At 36.7% G+C, this 19,293-nt stretch overlaps 2 protein-coding genes across 3 annotated transcripts in view; both read right to left on the minus strand.

The window, feature by feature from the left end:
* CSDE1 (cold shock domain containing E1) overlaps window positions 1-3,038 on the minus strand; it is a 38,960-nt gene extending 35,922 nt beyond the window's left edge. For both annotated transcript variants that reach the window (XM_074263137.1, XM_074263136.1), the window contains exon 1: window positions 2,631-3,038. The gene's annotated coding sequence lies outside the window, so the exon portion shown is untranslated. The remainder of the gene's footprint in view (window positions 1-2,630) is intronic.
* The window catches only part of SIKE1 (suppressor of IKBKE 1), a 42,152-nt gene continuing 25,791 nt past the window's right edge, over window positions 2,933-19,293 (minus strand). Inside the window, exon 5 of the mRNA XM_074263143.1 lies at window positions 2,933-3,038. Coding sequence (XP_074119244.1) covers window positions 3,027-3,038 — 12 coding nt within the window. The 3' untranslated portion in view covers window positions 2,933-3,026. The remainder of the gene's footprint in view (window positions 3,039-19,293) is intronic.

Below are 19,293 nucleotides of genomic sequence, written 5' to 3' on the forward strand. Positions count from 1 at the left end.
GTTTGCATACTGTATCCTCCATGAAAACTTTTTGAAAATAGACATTGTTTTTGCTTTTGTATCAATAGCCCTTGGCACAGTTCCTGGCATATGCTAAACATTTAATAAATGCTCATTGATTAATATAGTGTGTCTCAAAGATAAGCAATAATGACTCCATAATCCTATCTCCAAGTTCTTTCAAGACTCTTAAGATAGTTTCTGGGCCTCAGAACTCAAGTAGTCATGGAATTTCTAACTATTTGCATTCCAATCTTAGACTTCCAATATTTTAATAAAATTTTGGCTTTGTATGTCATTAAATTTTTTTTTCCCTCTTTGGTGATACACAATAGGAATGGATTTATCCTGCTTATTACCTAGCTTGGAGCATTATACTATTTTGCCAAATTAGCAAGTCTATGCTATCTTGTTTTCTTGATACCATTTAAAGAAAAAATATAATCTCATTTTTATTTCTTTATATTTTTTCCCCAAAGCAGTAGCAAACTTTGAATTTTAGTCTTCCTCAAATTCTTGTATTTTTTCTTCCTTGTATTTCTCATTTAACTTTTAATATATGATGGTTTTTTAAAGATGTCTCTATTATTAACAATTATTTGAGCTTTTATAGGTAGTTTTCTTTTTTTCAGACTCCCCCAGGTCCCTTCTTTATTTTAAGTATCATTCCAGCTCCACAGGTATTTAAAAAGGAACAAATGTCTTAAGAAACTGAAAGCAACCAATGAGATTATATGTAGTCCACCCCCCTTCTTTAGAAACATGGAAAATGAAACCCACCCAGACAGGCTAAATGACTTGTCCAAGGTAACACAAGTAGTAAGCAAGGAACTGAAATTCAAACCCAGGTCCTCTAATTCAAAATCCAGTACTCTTTCCACTTAACCCCCCTCCCCTTTCTACAGCTTGGTGCAACCTATATACTATGTAAAGTTTTAGTTTCTAACTTCTTTTTTCCAATCTCTAGAGGTAAAAAAGCAACAAAATTAGGTAATTTCAAGTAGAATTTAAGTAAAAAATCCAAATAGCATTTTTTAAAAATGGTTACAGGCAAGTCAAATGTTGTTAGGTTAAAAAAAAAAAAAAAAAAAAAAGCAAAAAAAAATTTCTGATAATTTCAGATAATTCAAAGATAGTCTTTCTCTCTTTTTTTCCTGGCTAAACATTCTGAGCTCCTTAAAGGAATCATTTCTCATATCACAATCATTTTCAGACTCCTTATTACCCACTACTATCTACTCTTATATTCTCTTAAACTTTGGTACCAATATTCCTCTTAAAACATAGCATCTAAAATAGTACCAATTCTACAGTCACATTTTTATTTTGCTCTTGCTCTAACAACAAACTACTCTCAAAAAATCATTAACATTTAATAAGCTATAGGCCAATGAGGCCAATTTATCCACAGAAAAACTGTCAACAACCAAACATGTCCTTTAAATGAAGTTGAGGGGAATGTCATCATAAGTGGTTGTTGACATAGCAGTATGTGTACAGGGCCAGAACTCTGCAAAGGTATACTTGAATCAAGGACAGCAAGGTGCTTATAGTTATAGTATGATTGATGGGATAATAGTTCTCTAATTAAACATATACTAATGTGAATCGCTCCAGTTGGCATATACTTAGTGTAATATGGTGATGTAATTGTACTGAGGTATTTAAGGGCAAAGAGAACTGATTACTGGGAGTCTCAGACACAGACACAAAGAAGACTTCAGACTCCATCTAGCCTCATGGTGGCTCTCCTGCCTTCATCACTTCTCCCGTCCACAGCTCCTATAGAAAGCTAGCCCAGACATTACAGTACGGTTCAAGTAAATAAAAGAGGTATGAAAGGCTGCCCAGAGAAACAGTCCTCACTAAATGTAAAAAACCTAGATTGGGGGAGGGCACTATGGAAGCATAAACAACCTTGATACTAACATTTTCATTAAAATGTAAAAGTTAAAAGATAACAGTGAAAAAAAAAAATCTGCTTAATGTCTTTGAAATCTACAAAGACTACATCTTTCTTCGATGGGGAGCACATTTCCAGAATATTAAGCAAGGCAAACATCACCTCAGCATTTACAGATCAGATTTGAGTTTCCTTTCCATCAAATTTAAGGTGTCAAATGAATCTGTCCTTTAAATCAATATTCTTATCGTTGTTTCCAAGTACATAGGCAGATAAACCTGAATCTATTACGAAGACTAAAAAAAATGACTCCTCTCCATCCCCCAAGTTCTTTATTATAAAGTGAATTAGCAGCAATAATAGATTGAGATTTTGCTCCTGAGAGACAAATGTACCCAAAGATGTTTGTCTGCAGTAATACTAAAAATGCCATATATCTATGACAGTTGTAGCCAGAAATGTTCTAACTTCAATTAAAACTGATGGGGGAAGAAATCCAGAGTATTCAGCATAAGCAAAGTTACAATAAAATAGCAGAGAGTTCAGCAAAGCCACCAAGTTTCACAAAAATTCTGGAAGGAGATATTTTTAAAATATAGATGACCAGATAAAGGCTCAATGTTATTAGAAGACAATTCTGAGTAGTTTATTTAGTACTGAATAATTTTCAAAATTTAAATTGAAAGTGTATTTGGAAGATCAATTTAAGTGCTCTTTATGAACTTACCTCGCAGTGATAATCAAATATTGCACTTTCAGTAGTATTTGCTGATTCTTCTTTTTCAGCACACGTTTCAAAGGATGAAAATTTCTAGTATATTTTTTAAAAAAAAGAGAGAGAGCGAGAGGAAATGATCTACCAAGCTAATAAGAGATCCGACTGCTGCTGCAGCGGGCAATCAATCTCACAGTACAGCACTGAAGAAAAACAAAGACTACTAGCAGCGTTGGGAAGTGCTCTTGTGAAGCTGTTGAGTAGGCACAAACTTCTTGTTTCAGATCAAGTGTTGTGTCTTCAGCTTAAGTTTACTCTTCTTTGGTCTTGTTGGTTGTTACAAACGAGGCGTGTTCCTTGCCTGATCTGAACTTGAAGCAGCAGTTTCAGGTGGTAAAGTCTGTTCTGTTACACTTCATACTGGGGAAGAAAAGAAATAAAAACAATAGAATCAGAACAGCAAAAATGGATAAAGCTCACATCTCCACTAGACTGAGGCAACTTGGAAACAAATTCTTGATATTATCTGGATGTTTCTCCAGATAAACAATTCCCTTTAGAATTCCAAACAATATATAAGTCATCTCAAGGATTCTGAAATCAGGACTTGAATTTCAGGTGATACAAGTCAGTGCTCTTCCAACATGTCTAACACCATTTTAAATGCCACTAAGAATAAAATAAATGTAGGAATCTTCTGTCTTCAGGACTTTCAACTTTTATGAAATAAGGAACAGTGTAAAACACAGAGGATCCAGAAAGAAGCAAAAGACAGTCCCTGCCCTCAAGGATCTTATAATCTAATAAGGGAGACAACATGCAAACAAATATATAAAAATGCAAATTATATACAGGATGAGTAGGAAATAATTAACAAAGGAAAGGCATTAGAATTACGAATTGAAGAAAGCATCCAATAAAAGCATAAAGTAAGCTAGGGAAGTGAGGTGGAGTGAAAAGGGAACATTCCAGGCATAGGGCAAGAGACAGAAAGAATGGCCATGATTAGAGTGTCTTTTTTATCAAACAGCCATGCCATCAGTGTCACTAGAATGAAAAGTATGTACTAGGGAATAAGATGTGCCAGGCCTGCAGTCAGGAAGACTATCTTTTTGAGTCTAAATCTGTCCTCAGACATTTACTAGATATACAACCCAAGTTACAACCCAGTTTTCCTCAGTTTCCTCATCTGTAAAAAGAAGTGGAGAAGGAAATGGCAAACTCTTCCATTATCACTGTCAAGAAAACCCTAAAGCGAGTCCCAAGGAGTTGGACTTGACTGAAATGACAATCAACAATGGATTTAGAGAAAGGAAATGATGGTAGGAAACTAGCCTAGTCAGTTAACAAGAATTTATTAAGTGATCACCATGTGACAATTTCTATATTGAATGCTGGGTATATATAGGGAAAAACCTGGTTCTGAATAACTGTATTCTACTGGGAAAATCAATCTACAAAAAGTCAAAATTTCAAGATATAAGGAATTTAAATGCAAAGTAATCTCAAACAGAAGGGACTATGAGTGAGAGTCAGGGAAATAGAGGAAGGAACAGGAAGGACATCTGGTTGGACTTGAGCTAAGTTTTGAGGGATTTCAAGGAAGCCAGGAGGTGAAGGTGAAGGTGAGGAGAGAAAGCATCCAATGGAAAAAAGCAGAGTTGAGAGAGGAACTGCAGTCCATGAAGAAGAGCAAGGCCAATGTTGCAAAACACAGAAGCAAAATGAGTACTACAGCTTAGTATTCCATAAATCCAAAGATCCCAAGTATTAGCTTAAGACAAAAACTGCAAAGCAGTCTGGAAGACAAGGTATAGGCAAATATCTCCTATCTTATGCAAAAATCAGTTCCAAATTGGGGCAGCTAGGTGGCGCAGTGGATAGAGCATCAGCCTAGAATTCAGGAGGACCAAGTTCAAATATGGTCTCAGACACTTAACATTTCCTAGCTGTATGACCCTGGGCAAGTCACTTAACCCCAGCCTCAGGGGGGAAAAAAAAAGTTCCAAATGGATATATGACTGGAAGGGTAACATCAGAAATAGATTAGAGAAACAAACTAGAAATTATTTAATTATTTAAGAGGGCAGCTAGATGGGGCAGTGGATAGAGCACCAGTCCTGAAGGACCTGAGTTCAAATTTGACCCCAGACACTTAATACTTCCTAGCTATGTGACCCTGGGCAAGTCACTTAACTCCAATTGCCTCAGCAAAAAATAAATAAATAAATAAAATAGAATTTGGATTTAGTGCATAATAGATTCTAGACACTGTGTCAAAATATGACTACATGAGTGAAAGGACCACAAAAATAGAATGGACAACTGAGTACATAAAATTTCAAGATTTGCACAAACTCAACGTAGCTAAATTAGAAAAGCAGGTAAATGAACTGATCCCTATGGCCAGATCACCAAAGTGTTTCTGCCTTTGTATTTTAAAATAAAATCCCCTTTAATGTTTTTCTTCTAGAATCTTGTCCTTATTATCAGAATGAAAGTCCCCAAATAGAAATTTTTCTTTTAATCAATCTATGGAGCCCAAGTCAGATTTTTTTTTTGGGGGGAGAGGGGGAACAAATCATTTAACCCTGTTTGTGACAGTTCCTAATTTGTAAAAAGAGCAGGAGAAGGAAATGGGAAATTACTCCAATACAGAAAAAAAAAAAAAAAAAAATGCTACAACAAACAATGGTTTCACTTCCCCCAATCAATTTGATTACAAAATTAAACTCCTAGGACTTTTCCAGGTACATTTCCCTCCTCCTCAATTCAATCATTAGATAAAGGCACTTAAGTAGAAATTTAACAATTGACTGTAAACAAGGTAGTTCTTAGATTTGTGTAAATAATTATCCTAAAAGTCTTTAATTTAATTTAACCTTTAAAGGTAAAAATTTAAGCAACCTTTCTTTTTTCCCCCTCCTTTCTTCTACTAGTAGGGTACACAATTCTCAAAAACATCCAGGTGAAACCAAGTTAAGAAAACGAAGGAATTGATCAACATCTGAGGTGATTTTAAAGGAAGAAAAATTTTTATGAAAAAGTTAAAGAGCTTCCATGAATCTTGTGAAATAAGCTAAATGATAAGAATCTGCTCTATATAAGATTATAAATCCAGATTTATTTTGTTTGGCATTTATGCTGAAAAATAAATTATAATGTGGTCTCGAAATTTAAAGTCTGTTACATTCTCCTATTAAGACAATTGTGGCAAAACAGAATTCAATGTAAAATACATTTGCTATTTGGTATCAAGATGATATGCTAGAAAATACAAGGATCAAGAAAACTTGAGGTAATATCCAGTCTTAGAAATCTATTAGCTATGATCCATTTGGTCACTTGTTCTCATTTGAAAAATAAGGATCATGGAAAAGCACTGTAAATGTGACTACTCTATATTAGTCTTGAATGTAAATCAATATGAAAGGCCAAAAGTGATCAAATGAACGATTTTCTATGTAAGGTAATTTCAAAAGGCATTCTACTGAATCGATGTGATTTGACTGGTAATAAGTGTGTTTACTGTTTTAAATAAATGTTAGCTTTCAAATTGAGATTGACAGTAACTCACTATGAGAAGAAAAGTTAATCCTCACCACTGAAGTTCTTTAGGCCTTCCTACTTGGGGCAAAGTCAGCCTTGTTGACCATGTGTGATAAATCCTGAAGTACTAAAGTTTGCAGGGAAATTTACAACTTTGCTTATGGTGAAGATCGAGTTTCATTTGAGTTTTAGCTATCACTTATGAAAAGTATAAAATTATCTGTTAATAAATGATACTCTGAAATTACATCTTTGAACCAACTGAGTAACAATAGAATTTAGATTCAGACATATTTTTGTTTTAGGATTAAACTATATATTTCGACCTGCTGTTTTGGGAATCTATAGCAGCCAGCAATTTCTAGGGGTTTTGAGCCAAGTTTGATGTATTCACTATGAAATGTGAAACTCCAGAATGATTATCTTATAAATAAAAGAAAATTGATTATAGTATTATTCTGCTGTTTAATTAACAGGATTGACATTTTTCCAACAGTACACTATTCAAAGGGAATGCCAAGTGGAAGTTTGGTCTGAGGACTGCTTAATCTCCCTATCTCATGCCCTCAGAACCAATGACGTTGTGAGGTGAAGACAACCTTTGAGTGAACTGAATTTAAGTGAAAGACATACATGAAGTCAAGCCTCACAAAGTCATCAATCAGCCTCTCTCTTTTCCTGAATCATCAATGTTCTGTGGTACGAGAGAAAGTCAAGACAACTAGCATGGCCAGGATGTGTATGTAGTACATGACTCTGGTGTCTTCCACGTCTGACTCTAGGTGTTCCACAGTGCCCGTTTCAGTTGCCTTCATGGTACTGGAACAAACTGTTTTCACCTGTCCATTCTGGGAAGGGTAGTCATCCTCCTAACTGACCAATAGGCTGGAGGCCTGTCTACCTTCAACCTGGCTTAGCCTGTTTGCTGAGGCAGTTTAATCATGGTGTGGTCACTAAGCATATTCTAAGAGCTCCTTAGATGAACAAGCAAGAGCTGAATGAAAAGTGGACACTAAAAGTGGATGAGGAGCTCAAAAAAGGACTTGGAGCAAGCCTTATACTAATTTTTTTGTGCATGGGCCTCTCAGGGAGGACTAGATACTGGGGGGGGAGGGGGGGGAGGTGTCAAGAGCCTATCCACTCATGGAAAGAAACTATGTTAGGGAGGAGAGAATAGATGAAAGTAGGGCCCTACCAAATGAATCGCCATAGAATAATTATATTGAATTATCAAATTCCATAAGCTTACAGATACATTGGAAGAGGGCAGAATTTTTCATGTGCTAAAATATCTGGGTTTTCTGTTTGTTCTCATGGGGATGATGTACTGTTACATTTACATTGCCTTTTTTGGTGCAAAGAACTGACCCCCCAAGCCAATTTTCACATTTATAGGCAAGAGACTGAGATGTGATAGTTGAAGAGAGAGAGACTGGAAATCTGGGTCTACCTGTGGGGCTGCACTGGGTGAAAAGTCCACACCATAGTTTTGGGGGATAGGGAATTAATGATATATGTGCTGAGTCAATTTCCCCATTCTTCTAGACTTACTAGTCTTCAGGTATGCTCTCATTCCCTTACTTTTTCCAGTCAAGAGGATAGCTCATCCTCCATTCCCCCCACTATCTTATCTCTTATGGCACTCTTCAGAGGCAATGACCCATCCCCCAGGACTAGTTCTCTTGTGTCCAGACAGCCAAGGCATTTTTGCCTTGATTTAAAAAAAAAAAAAAAAAAAAAAAAAAATCATTTTTTTACAATAAAAAGAAAATCAGATTAACTGGAGAATAAACATTTGTATTATGTTTATACATAAACATTTTGAGGCAAAGGTAATTTCAAGGGAAAAAAAACTAATTAGAAAAAATGCAAATTAAACCAACTGGCCAAAAAAAAAAAAAAAAAAAAAAAAAAAAAAAAAAAGGCACTAGGACAAATGTTATAAGGGATTGGGGAAAACAGGACTCTCTTGCAATGGCAAAGAGCTAAAAAACTAATGTTGCGCTCAGTAAATAAGAAATGGCTGAACAAATTCGTAGTATCTGAATATGATGGTAAACTCCTGAGCTGTGAGAAAGCACAAAGTGACTGGTTTCAGAGAAACCTGGAAAGACTTGTATGAACTGATACTAAATGAAGAAATAGAACCAGGAGAACAAGTTACACAACACTGCAAAGACAAACAACTTTAAAAAAATCTGAGAATGATTAATCAGGATTCCAGAGTACATACTACCCATCTACCTCTTTTCTGACAGGGAGGTGATACACTTAGGATGCAGGAAATGTGTTTTGCTTAACTATACACATTATTTATTACAAGGGTTTTTGTTCTTGTTTTCAGTGAGAGGAGGGAGTCTAGAAGAGCAGGAGAAAAGGTGGGTTTTTAATAGGAAACAATTTAATTATAAGGTCAATGTTGATGAATCATAGAGTATAGACAATACATCCATGAGTCTCAAGTGTTAAGAAAACTGGAAAGATAGGAAGGGGCCAGCTTTAGAAGCCAACAAGAAGATTTTATGTTTGATCTTGGAGGTAAGAAAAAGCAAAATTTACTAGGGGAAAGAGGCTTGGTAGACAGGGTTAGAAATTCATTATTTTTATCAACCTACCAATGAAAATAGTGCTTGTTTTCCAATGGAGAGGAGTTAACACATATTAATAATGAAAATATTCCTATACCATGCTTATACAAATTAATTTTTTTAATGGGATAAACAATTTATGATTCAACTATGCTACTTTATAATAAGTGACAGTAACATAAAAAGGAAACAACTTTGAAAAACCTCAGAATTCTGAACACAGTGACCAATCATGACTTCAAAAGAATGATAAAGCATTCTATCCACCTCTAGGAAGGTGATTAAAGCAGGTGTTCTCAAGGTGTTTGTTGGTCCTTAGAAATCTTTTATACTCTATACTCTTTAAATGACTGAGGACCCCTTCACGAAAGAGCTATTATTATTATTGCTGGTTATCTCTATTGATCTTTGCCATATTAGAAATCAGAATTTAACATAGTTTGATGTAGTAGATCCTAGGGAACTACTGGGTAAGATGTATTTTCAGACATAGCAAATTTCTTAATTTGTTTTGCTTGAAAGGGTAAGGTATAGGAGTTTGTAAGAAATCAAAGTGGTACAGAAAGAAAGAAAGTAGCTTCAACAAAACATTTTTATAAAATCAGAAGGAAGTGAAGGGGACATAGACAAGGAGAGAATAGTTTGCTACTACCCAGATATATGTAATACACATGCTTAAAAACTGACATCAAAGTTGAACAACAAAGTTTTGAGTCTGGATTAACTGAGAAATGTACTGCCAATGAAACGAATGGGGAGGGCAGCTAGTAGATATAGCACTAACCCTGAAGTTAGGAGGACCCAAATTCAAATTTGGCCTCAGATACTTAATATTTCCTAGATGTGTGACCCTGGGCAAGTCACTTAACCCCAATTACCTCCCAAAAAACCAAACCAAAACAAAACAAATGAATGGGGATTTGAGAACAGTAACAAAAGAGAGTGAGTTTGGAATTAAACCAGGACTGAGGGAGGCAGCATAGTATACCTGGACAGAATACTAGACTCACCCAGGCCGACTGATGAGAATCCTTCATTTGTCATTTACTAGCTATAAAATTTGAGGCAAATGATCTTCTTTTTTTTTTTAAAATACTTTTTATTTACCAGATATATGCATGGGTAATTTTACAGCATTGACAATCGCTGAACCTTTTTGTTTTAATTTTCCCCCTCCTTCCCCCCCCTCCAGATGGCAGGTTGACCAATACATGTTAAATATATTCAAATATAAATTAAATACATATATTGTATACATGTCCAAACAGTTGTTTTGCTATACAAAAAGAATCGGACTTTGAAATAGTGTTCAATTAGCCTGTGAAGGAAATCAAAAATGCAGGCTGACAAAAATAGAGAGATTGGGAATATAGCGCTCTGTAGTGGCTCATAGTCATCTCCCAGAGTTCTTTCACGGGGTGTAGCTGGGTCAATTCATTACTGCTCTATTGGAACTGATTTGGTTCATCTCATTGTTGAAGTATATGAGGATCTCCTGGTCCTGCTCATTTCACTCAGTATCAGTTCATGCAAGTCTCTCCAGGCCTTTCTGAAATCATCCTGCTGGTCAGCAAATGATCTTACTTCTAAGCCTCACTTCCTCACTTCTAAAATAAGTACAAGACACTAAGTACTAACCAATAAAGAGCTGTGCAAATAAGAGAATTACTTCATTTCTCCCCTAGACTACACTCTCTTACCTCTCTCCTACTCTGAACCATCCTTTATCCTACCATCAGGAAGTTTTCATATTGACAAATAAGGTCATTTTTTTTTCCTGCTAAAATATCTTCAGTGGCTATAGGGCAAAATAACTCGATGAGAAAAACAATTGATTTGCCCTAGCATTCACTCTGCTTCATAATCTGGCACCATCCTTCCTATCAACCAAATGTATGTAAATCTTAATGTGCTCTCACTGTGTCTGTATGCTGTGTGTAGAAATATACACATACAGACACATACACAAGTATGTATATGTAATGTATGTTAGCTAATATCCTTCTTCCATACAGTGGAACCTTGGACATACAGTGCCCAAATTGAGTACTTCTCTGTTTTTTGAATTCTCCTATTTTCTTCCAGTTCCAAGCCTTTGTTCACAATATTTTTTTTATCTGGGATATTTGGCTTCCAACAATGACTTGCTACCCCTTGTTTAAAGCCCAAATGAAATGTTACTCTTCTTTGAAATTATCTTGGCTATTTTATAATTGGCTTGTATACTTAGATATTTATTAGTTGTCAATGGCTTACTCTTCAATGCTGTTAAATTTCATGAGGGTATGGAGTTTTCTAGGTACAATCCCCTGTACTACACTACATATATTCTTAAGGAAGCTAATTTCAGTTCTTTACTTGCTAGTCCAAATAGTTTTATTCAGGATGGCTTTCCTTCTCCCTGAAATACACATCACATTCTAACACAGCTCACTGCTATTTCTACCTTTTCCCTTTCTTAGTCCTATCCCAAAACTGAAAGGAAAAAAAAAAAAATTTCCTTGTAATATTTGGCATTATCTGAAAATGTTACATCCTATTCTGTAACATAGTTGAGCATAACCATTAATCCTTTGGAATTGAGTTTAGTGAGAATTCAAGTCTTTCAGAGCTGTTTTCCTTATAATAAAAAATGATTTTCTTAATCTGGCTCACTTTGCTCTGAATCAGTTCTTGTAAGTCTTCTCAAATCTCTTTGGTATTTTCTTTACATTTTTTTTTTCTTTCTTTTTGCATTCCTTTTTGAGAATAGATTTCCCGTTGGAAAACACCTTGAAGGCATTCCTCATTACATAAATGAGGAAACAGATCCAAAGTTTATGTAATTTGTTCAAAATTATATAGCAAATAAATGATAGAGGACTTGGATTTGACCACAGATATGTTGACTCCAAATAATAACATGTATATTACACCCACTATGTGCCAGGCACTATGCTAAGCACTTTATAAATATCTCTTTGAACACCACAATAATCCCAAGTGAAGTGCTATTATCAATCTCATTTTACAGAGGAGAAAATTGAGGCCAAGTTAAGTGCCTTGTCCAAGACTTCATATCTATTAAATGTTTCAAGTTATATTTGAATTCAGGTCTTCCTGATTTCAGGCACAGAGGTCTAACCACTATCCCCATCTGGCTGTCTTTACAACAAGCAATGTTCTTTTCACTGTAACTCCATCCCTTCAAAAATCATCAAGGTCCAATTCACATAGAGCTTCTCCCCTCCACTGAACTATCAACGCTCATTTTCTGTATCACATTTTGATATTAAATTATATGATGCTTTGCAATTTTAATTAATCATATCATGTCAACATTTTGTCTCCTTAGTCAAATGCCAAACTCCTGAAAAGCAAGGCTCCTATTTCTTTCCATCCTTTTTAACTTCACACTATATAATACAGTCCTATATACTTGGCAAGTGTTTATATTCCTTTAAAATAAAACCAGGAAAGACACAAATTTAGTATTTGTGGACATGGTACTTTTCTTAATATAAAGAAACTCTCTTCTGTAGGTTCAAGTATTCAAAGAGTGGCTTACTCTCTGATGTTCATTCAAGTTTTAAAATAACTCAAAGCTTACTTTATTTAAATATCAAATGTGAACTTCCCACCTTTTTTTAAGAAAGTTTCCCATTAACTTTTTCTATGTAATATCTTCAGTATCTAATAAGATAAACTCAATATTTTTTATCTAATATTTTCAGGTTAACAGAACATTATTTAGGAATCAAATGCATTCAAAATTGCTCTGTGGTAAGAGAATCTAACAAAAAAAGAAAAAAAAAAATTGAAGAATCTCATATCCTGGTGAACAAGATATAGGCTATAGGCTACATAAAAAGTGCCCAGGAATCTATTGTTCAACATTTTTGGAGGCAGGAGTGGCAATCAGGGTTAAGTGACTTGCCCAGGGTCATACAGCTAAATAAAGGTCTGAGGTCACACTTGAAGTCAGGTTTTCCTGACTCCAGGGTCAATGCTCTATCTACTATGATTCTTCTCCAAACATTTTTATTATTTATTTCAACAGAAGCCTATGTAGCATGTTTTCCATATTTGAAAATAATACCACAGAACCGGAATAAACCTTGAAAATCATTTAGTCTAACAGTGTAGATGAGGATACTGAGGTTCAGAGACAGGGAAATGTCATCCTTAGGGGCATGAGGAAGCCAAAAACCCAATCCCGGACTTCTAAATCCAGCGCTATTTCCAATACACTCAATGGTGTATTGACAGAGGTTAAGATCTTAAATGATAAATAAGCTAGAATAATGGGGGAGAGGGAGACATTGAATAAGATGACATTTAATAAGAATAAATGTAAAATATCAGTTGCACAAATACTGGCACAACTACAGAAAAAGCATCTGAAGGTTTTAAAAGACTGCAAACTCGAGAGTCAACAATGTTGTATCACAGCCAAAGTAGCAAACATGTCTACATGAACTAGCCGAAAGATTTAGGAAAGACTGTCTTTTAGGACAGCTGTCTTCAAGGGTATAGAGGGGGAAAAAATTTCTTACAAAACAGAGGACTGGCCAGAAGAGAATATGCACCCTCCCTTAAGATCCCAGTAGCACAGAATTCAAAACTGAAGAAATCTTAGAGGTCAACTAGGCCAATATTGTAATTTTACAGAATAGGAACTGAGGTATGGCGACATTAAGTGTTTGATCTAAAATCTGATGTGTAATAAAAGAGCAGAGACAGGAATTGAAAGCAAGGCCACTCATTTCTCTAACACTCTTTCCCTGTAATAACAGAGGTACCTCTGAAAGGAGGTAAGTATTTAAAACCTGAATTCTGCTTGTTAGCTAATCTTTAAAAAAAGAAAAGAAAGGAAAAAAAAAAAAAGAGGGGGGAGGTTTAGCATTAGAATGGTGAGCTGTTTAACTGTAACCCTAAAACATGCAACAGCTATAAGGCCAAGACTATAAAATAGAAATTAACAACCGATAACCTGTTAAAATCCTGAATAACTTGAACTGGGTTAACCCAATTTGGTGTGATATTATTTGAAAATTTCCAAACAGAAATAAAAGACCTGAAACCCAAGGGCAGAATTAATACAGAACCAGTCTTGAGCATTAGTGAAACTTGTTTTGTCTCACTAAAAATTCACAAAGCAGTACATTTACATTTTTACCAAGGGAATGGTTTAATGTTTTATAGCATCTTTATATGAGAATTTCTTTGGCATTTATCTTTACTGGATATAACTTATGCCAATATAATAATATCAACCTTCATCTGACACACAACTATTTTTTGTTTTCAGTATTTTTTTTTTCTTTTCTCTTCTTTTTTGGAGGCTGGGGTTAAGTGACTTGCACAGGGTCACACAGCTAAGAAGTGTTAAGTGTCTGAGACCACATTTGAACTTGGGTCCTCCTGTATTCAAAGCTGGTGCACTATCCACTGTGCCACCTAGCTGCCCCTTCAGTATTGTTTTTTTAAAACTGATGTGGGGCTCTGGGCTTCAACAGCAACTGAACATAAACCTACACAAACATTATGAAACGAATAGCGAAAGACTTATGTACTTGAAAAAAGTTTTAGTAGTATTATGAGGTTTTCTTCATATCCTAGCTATCAACCCATTTTTCTTCTCATTAAGATATTCTGAAAACTATCTCAAAAAACTTTCCCCACTATTATCACTTTTTAAAGAAATTACAAGTTAAACTACTTGAATCAAAGAAAGATATATTGAAATATTATTTTGCCTTTAAAAAGATGACTAATTTAACTTTTTTATTGAGTATAACCCCAGTTAATTTAACCTTGTGGAAACTATTCAGAGTATTTGTAAAGCAATCACTTAGGGAGAATTAATGAATCAGTCTATAATTTTCTCTGTCCTTTAGACAAAAAGCTGGTCCTCCCTTCCAGCCCCCCTCCATTGGTTGGAGGGAAAATCAAGGAAGAAGATTCAAATGAGTAATTATTTCATCTTGTTTAGGAATTTGAATTTAGCCAAACAATAGGCCAACAATCCAATTAAATGAAACATATCACCCAGGCCTTTCACACTTTGTTCTGACAAGGGAAGTTCACATAAGAAAAAGGATACCTTGAGGAGGATGAGATGATAACACCACAGATGGAACAGTTAACTGAAAAGGCTTTCCATTCCCATTCCAAATTTTTGAGAACAATGATACTTGCTATGAACACTTCAATTGTTGATTTTAGAAAGGGTCTTTTCACCCCAATGAAAAAAATACTCCTTACAAATTAAGTGAAGAGGAAAGAATTACAGTCAAAAAAAGCAGGATGGAATAATCAATTAAAACTGGATTTGGGAAATCAGATAACTTGAATTCAAATCTCAAATCTATTACCCAATTAGAAATGATCTGAGCAGGTCACATGATAATAGGACATATATTATTTTAAGGTTTAGAATGCACTTTACATGTTAACTCATCTGATCCTCATAAAACCCTCTGAAGTAGATGCAATTATTTCCAATTTATTAAAGATGGGATAATGAAATTTTACTAGGTTAGCTGACTTGCCCAAGGTCACCCAGCTACTTGTCTAGGGTTGTGTCTGAACTCCAGTCTTCCTAAGTCTATTTCTGCTATGCTACTTAGCTCTCAAAAAAACCACAAAAACTTTTTGATTACTATGAGCTAATTTCATATAAAAAACTAAGTTTTTTTAAAAATTGGCTACTTATTTGAAAACGTTATAACATAGAATGAATAGATGACAAAACTGTTGGTATTTGAAAAGTTAAGCTATGCTCAACTCAACTTTTCTTGAGAGAGATCTGCAAAATGATATAACATATATATATATATGTATGTATGTGTGTGTATATATATATGTATGTGTGTGTATATATATATGTATGTAAGCATATGTGCAAAATAAAATTTTGTTTGGCAAAGTTCAAAGACCTTAAATTTTATTCAAGCCTCACAACAACCCAGTGATGTAGATGCCATTATTGCCAATTTACAGTTGAGAAAACTGAGGCTGAATGAAGTGACTTATCCATGGGTCTTAGAGGAATGTTCGGTGTCAGACAGGTAGGAATTGAACCTAAGTCTTCTTAACACCAAGGTCAGCACTATCCATTACACCCCACATATAGTCTCTGAAAGCAGCAGTGGCTTCAAGCACTAAGTTAATTAGTAGTTTTAGAAAGACTCACTTCCCTAATGGAAAATAGTATTCTTGAAACAGTTAAAAAAAAAAATATATATATATATATATATATATATATATATATATATATATATATATACACAAGAAATATTGAACTGTGAGAGATAGCATGATGTAGTGGGAGAAAAAAAAAATCACTGGTCAGGAAACCTGGAATTGTATCCTGACCTAAATACTTGTTAGATGTATGGCTCTGAACAAGTTTATTTTCTGAAACTGTTTCCTCACCTATAAAATGTGAATTACTCACATTATCTCTCTCTCAGAGTATCCTAGTGAGGATCAAATAAGGTCCTGTCAATAAAGCAGCTTTTACATCTTTAAGACTCACAAACTTAACATGAAAAAAGTAAACTGAGAACTGGCTGACTAATCTTTTATACAGGAATGAAAAAAAAATTGGATACAAAGACCGTCAGTGGAATCAAAGAAGCAAGGACACAAATAAACCAACATTTGGTATACTGGCTGTGAATGTAAACCTAAGTGTGTAGTGGAAGAAATTTCTGGCCACAATACATCAATAGTAAATTCACATTTGAACACAAAGATTGCTATTTCTTAGGTAAAAAGGTCATCACATCCCTCAAATGACAATTAATCTACAATATTCTTAATTTAAGACTCCTTAAGAAATATATGGAACCCTGGAAACTAAGAATACTTCAAAACAGATGAACAAAAACTAGGGGAATAAAGGTCAGTTAAGTAGAAATAGGAGAAAAGTGAAACAACATGAAGGAGAAATTGTTTAGCCTTATTCTGATCAGCATAACAAGAAGAGAATTTCTTTAAAAAAAAAAAAAAAAGGAACAAGCTGAATATAAAATGTATCTCACTGGAGAAATTTCACCTCTTACTAGAAAGCAACCACTACCAAAGTCAGTTCACTTGAATAAGCACTCATATATAAGATAACCTGAAAGAGAACATTAAGGGAATCAGGAAACCTTAAGAAACTAAATGAGCTGGGCATGTAGAGGACATTTTTCAAAAAGGATTCTCTTCTATGAACTTAGGTCCCTCAGATTTGGTGGATTTTGATTTCTTATAAAAGGTATCTCATACCATTGTTCTTAACCAACTTTTAAGTGAAAATAGGAAATAGAAGTAGATAATGAACTTTTTAAAATGTGCTTTAAAAAGTACTCTTAAATACACATATTCAAAACTTTTTTTAAAAAATAAAATATAAGCAAAAAAATACACCCAAATTGTTTTTTCTCTATCTCAATTTTACTCAAAAATTATGTGCAGTTATGGCTTAGAGCTTTTTTAGATAGTTTGGACAAAGTGAAATAAAACCAAGGTAATTTTTTCTTTCCTCTCGATAAAATGTGGCTGCATCTTTAAAATATACCTTTTAGAGGCCAAACTTAAAACAGTTAAAAAAGAAAAGGAAATCTATCGTCTGGGTTTCACTCAGATACTTTACTTTTCAACTCAGTTGCTATAAATATCCATCCCAAAGCTAAGTATTCAGAGCAGCTGCAATACCAGATACTTAAGACACTAGCATGCATTTCTGTAAAGGCTCAAAGAAAGCAAAAAGAAAACATTGCTGGGGGAAAAAAAGTTTTTCTGAAGTAGGGATATTTAAATTAGTTCCCAAGGACACAATTACTGCACTTTTTTCAGTATTTTATGGACAGTTTGTCTTCTAGAATTAGTGTGTGTGTATATGTGTGTATGTGTATGTGTATGTGTGCGCAAGTGCTCGAGGGCGCTGATGAATAAAGTTTTACGACAGGCAAACTGAAGTAGAGGGCGTAGTTCACAAGTAAAGAGACCAGCATTTAAAAGGACCCACCTCTACCCGTTTCCCCCCACCAATTTCCATTCAGAACAACTTAGAAACATCTAAAGCTCTGAATAAATACCTACAACGGTCACATGCAACCATTTCTTTACTTGCACTCCCCAGCCCCCATTTAAGTGGGGACAAAGTCTTTTAGAGACACTTTGTTACAAGTTAGTTACCAGAGATTGGCCGGGCTAAGTTTGCAGAGAATGGGAAAGTTAATTAAAGAACCTCTCGGAGTACAGCCCAAGCCTAGGAAGTGTTTTGCTAGGTTGGCCAATGTCCCCCGTTCTAGCAAGTAAAACTACAAACACAAGAAACAGAGGCTCGGGCCGATTTCCTGCTAAGAGGAGCACTAGGGGAGGGGCCCTCCGAACGCCGCCTGCCCCCGCGGAGCTCCAAGCTCTGAGAGAGTCAGCTGCGGGAAGAATGACGAAGCTAGGCCGCTCTTGCACAATATGGGCCGTACTCTTGCACCACCACGGCCGCCGCCAACCCTAAGTCCCAAGTGGGGAGAATGCAGAAGCGCCCCCCGCACAGCTGACAGGGGCGGGCGCCACGTGCCGTGGAGTTCCGGTGGGCCTGCCTAGGCCCTTGCCGAGCCCGGGAAGTGCTCCGGAGGAACAGAAGGCATTTCCCCTTAAACCACCCCAGTTCACCGCAGGAGGGTGAGGGGTGATAGAGGCTCCCTCACTCGGGCGGGGGCTCCGCCGCCACACAAAGGGAAGGCACCAGCGCCGCACTGCGCTCTGGGATTCGTAGTTTGGTCCCCGGGTGGGTACAAAGCCGGGAACGGCTAAGCCGGATCCAGTCCGGTCCCGGGCCCCATTTCAGCTGCCGCTGCCGCTCCCAGTCACACACAAAGGACCGCGCCGCTCCTCCCGCCCCCACCCGCCGGGACTTGTAGTTCCAGTTCTTAAGGAAGGCCGCAGAGGGGGGTGGCAGCGGGACTACAGTTCCCAGCAGTCTCTGCGTCCGAGCCCCGCACCCTCTGCCTCCATCTTGGCTGCGGTCGGAGCCTCCATCTTCACCCCCCACCCCCACTTTTGCCGCCCCCTCCCCCCGCCCGGCCCTACCTCCCCAGCCTCAGCTCCCCAGCTCCGTGCGTGGTCCAGGCGGTTGGGCTCCGAGCGGGTGGTAAAGCCCTAGACACCGAGCTCAGAGAAAAGGGAGGTACCTCCCCCCTTACAACTCTGAGGGGTACCCCCATTCTCGACCCAGTAGTCCCTCCCTTGAATCGTAGTTTGGTCCTCCGTTCTTAACTCGGTACTCTCCCACTCCCAACTGGGTCCCGAGGTCATACTCACCCCAACAGCTCAGCGCCCCCTCTCCAGCGCCGCCATAAGCAGCACGGCCCGGTACGTAGGAATAAATCTCGCTCCTCTCGCGAGAGTAGCGAGCTACGAGCGCGTGCACAGGGAGGTGGAGAGCCTTCATGCTACGCTTGCGCAAAGAAGCCAAAAGACGCCCATTTGTCGCTCTGTTTGCCCGTAGTTAAGATGGCTGCGACGGACCTTCCCTTTGCTTCCCTCCCCTTCCCTCCCAC

The sequence above is a fragment of the Sminthopsis crassicaudata genome, chromosome 4, assembly GCF_048593235.1.
Source record: "Sminthopsis crassicaudata isolate SCR6 chromosome 4, ASM4859323v1, whole genome shotgun sequence".
NCBI lineage: Eukaryota > Metazoa > Chordata > Mammalia > Dasyuromorphia > Dasyuridae > Sminthopsis > Sminthopsis crassicaudata.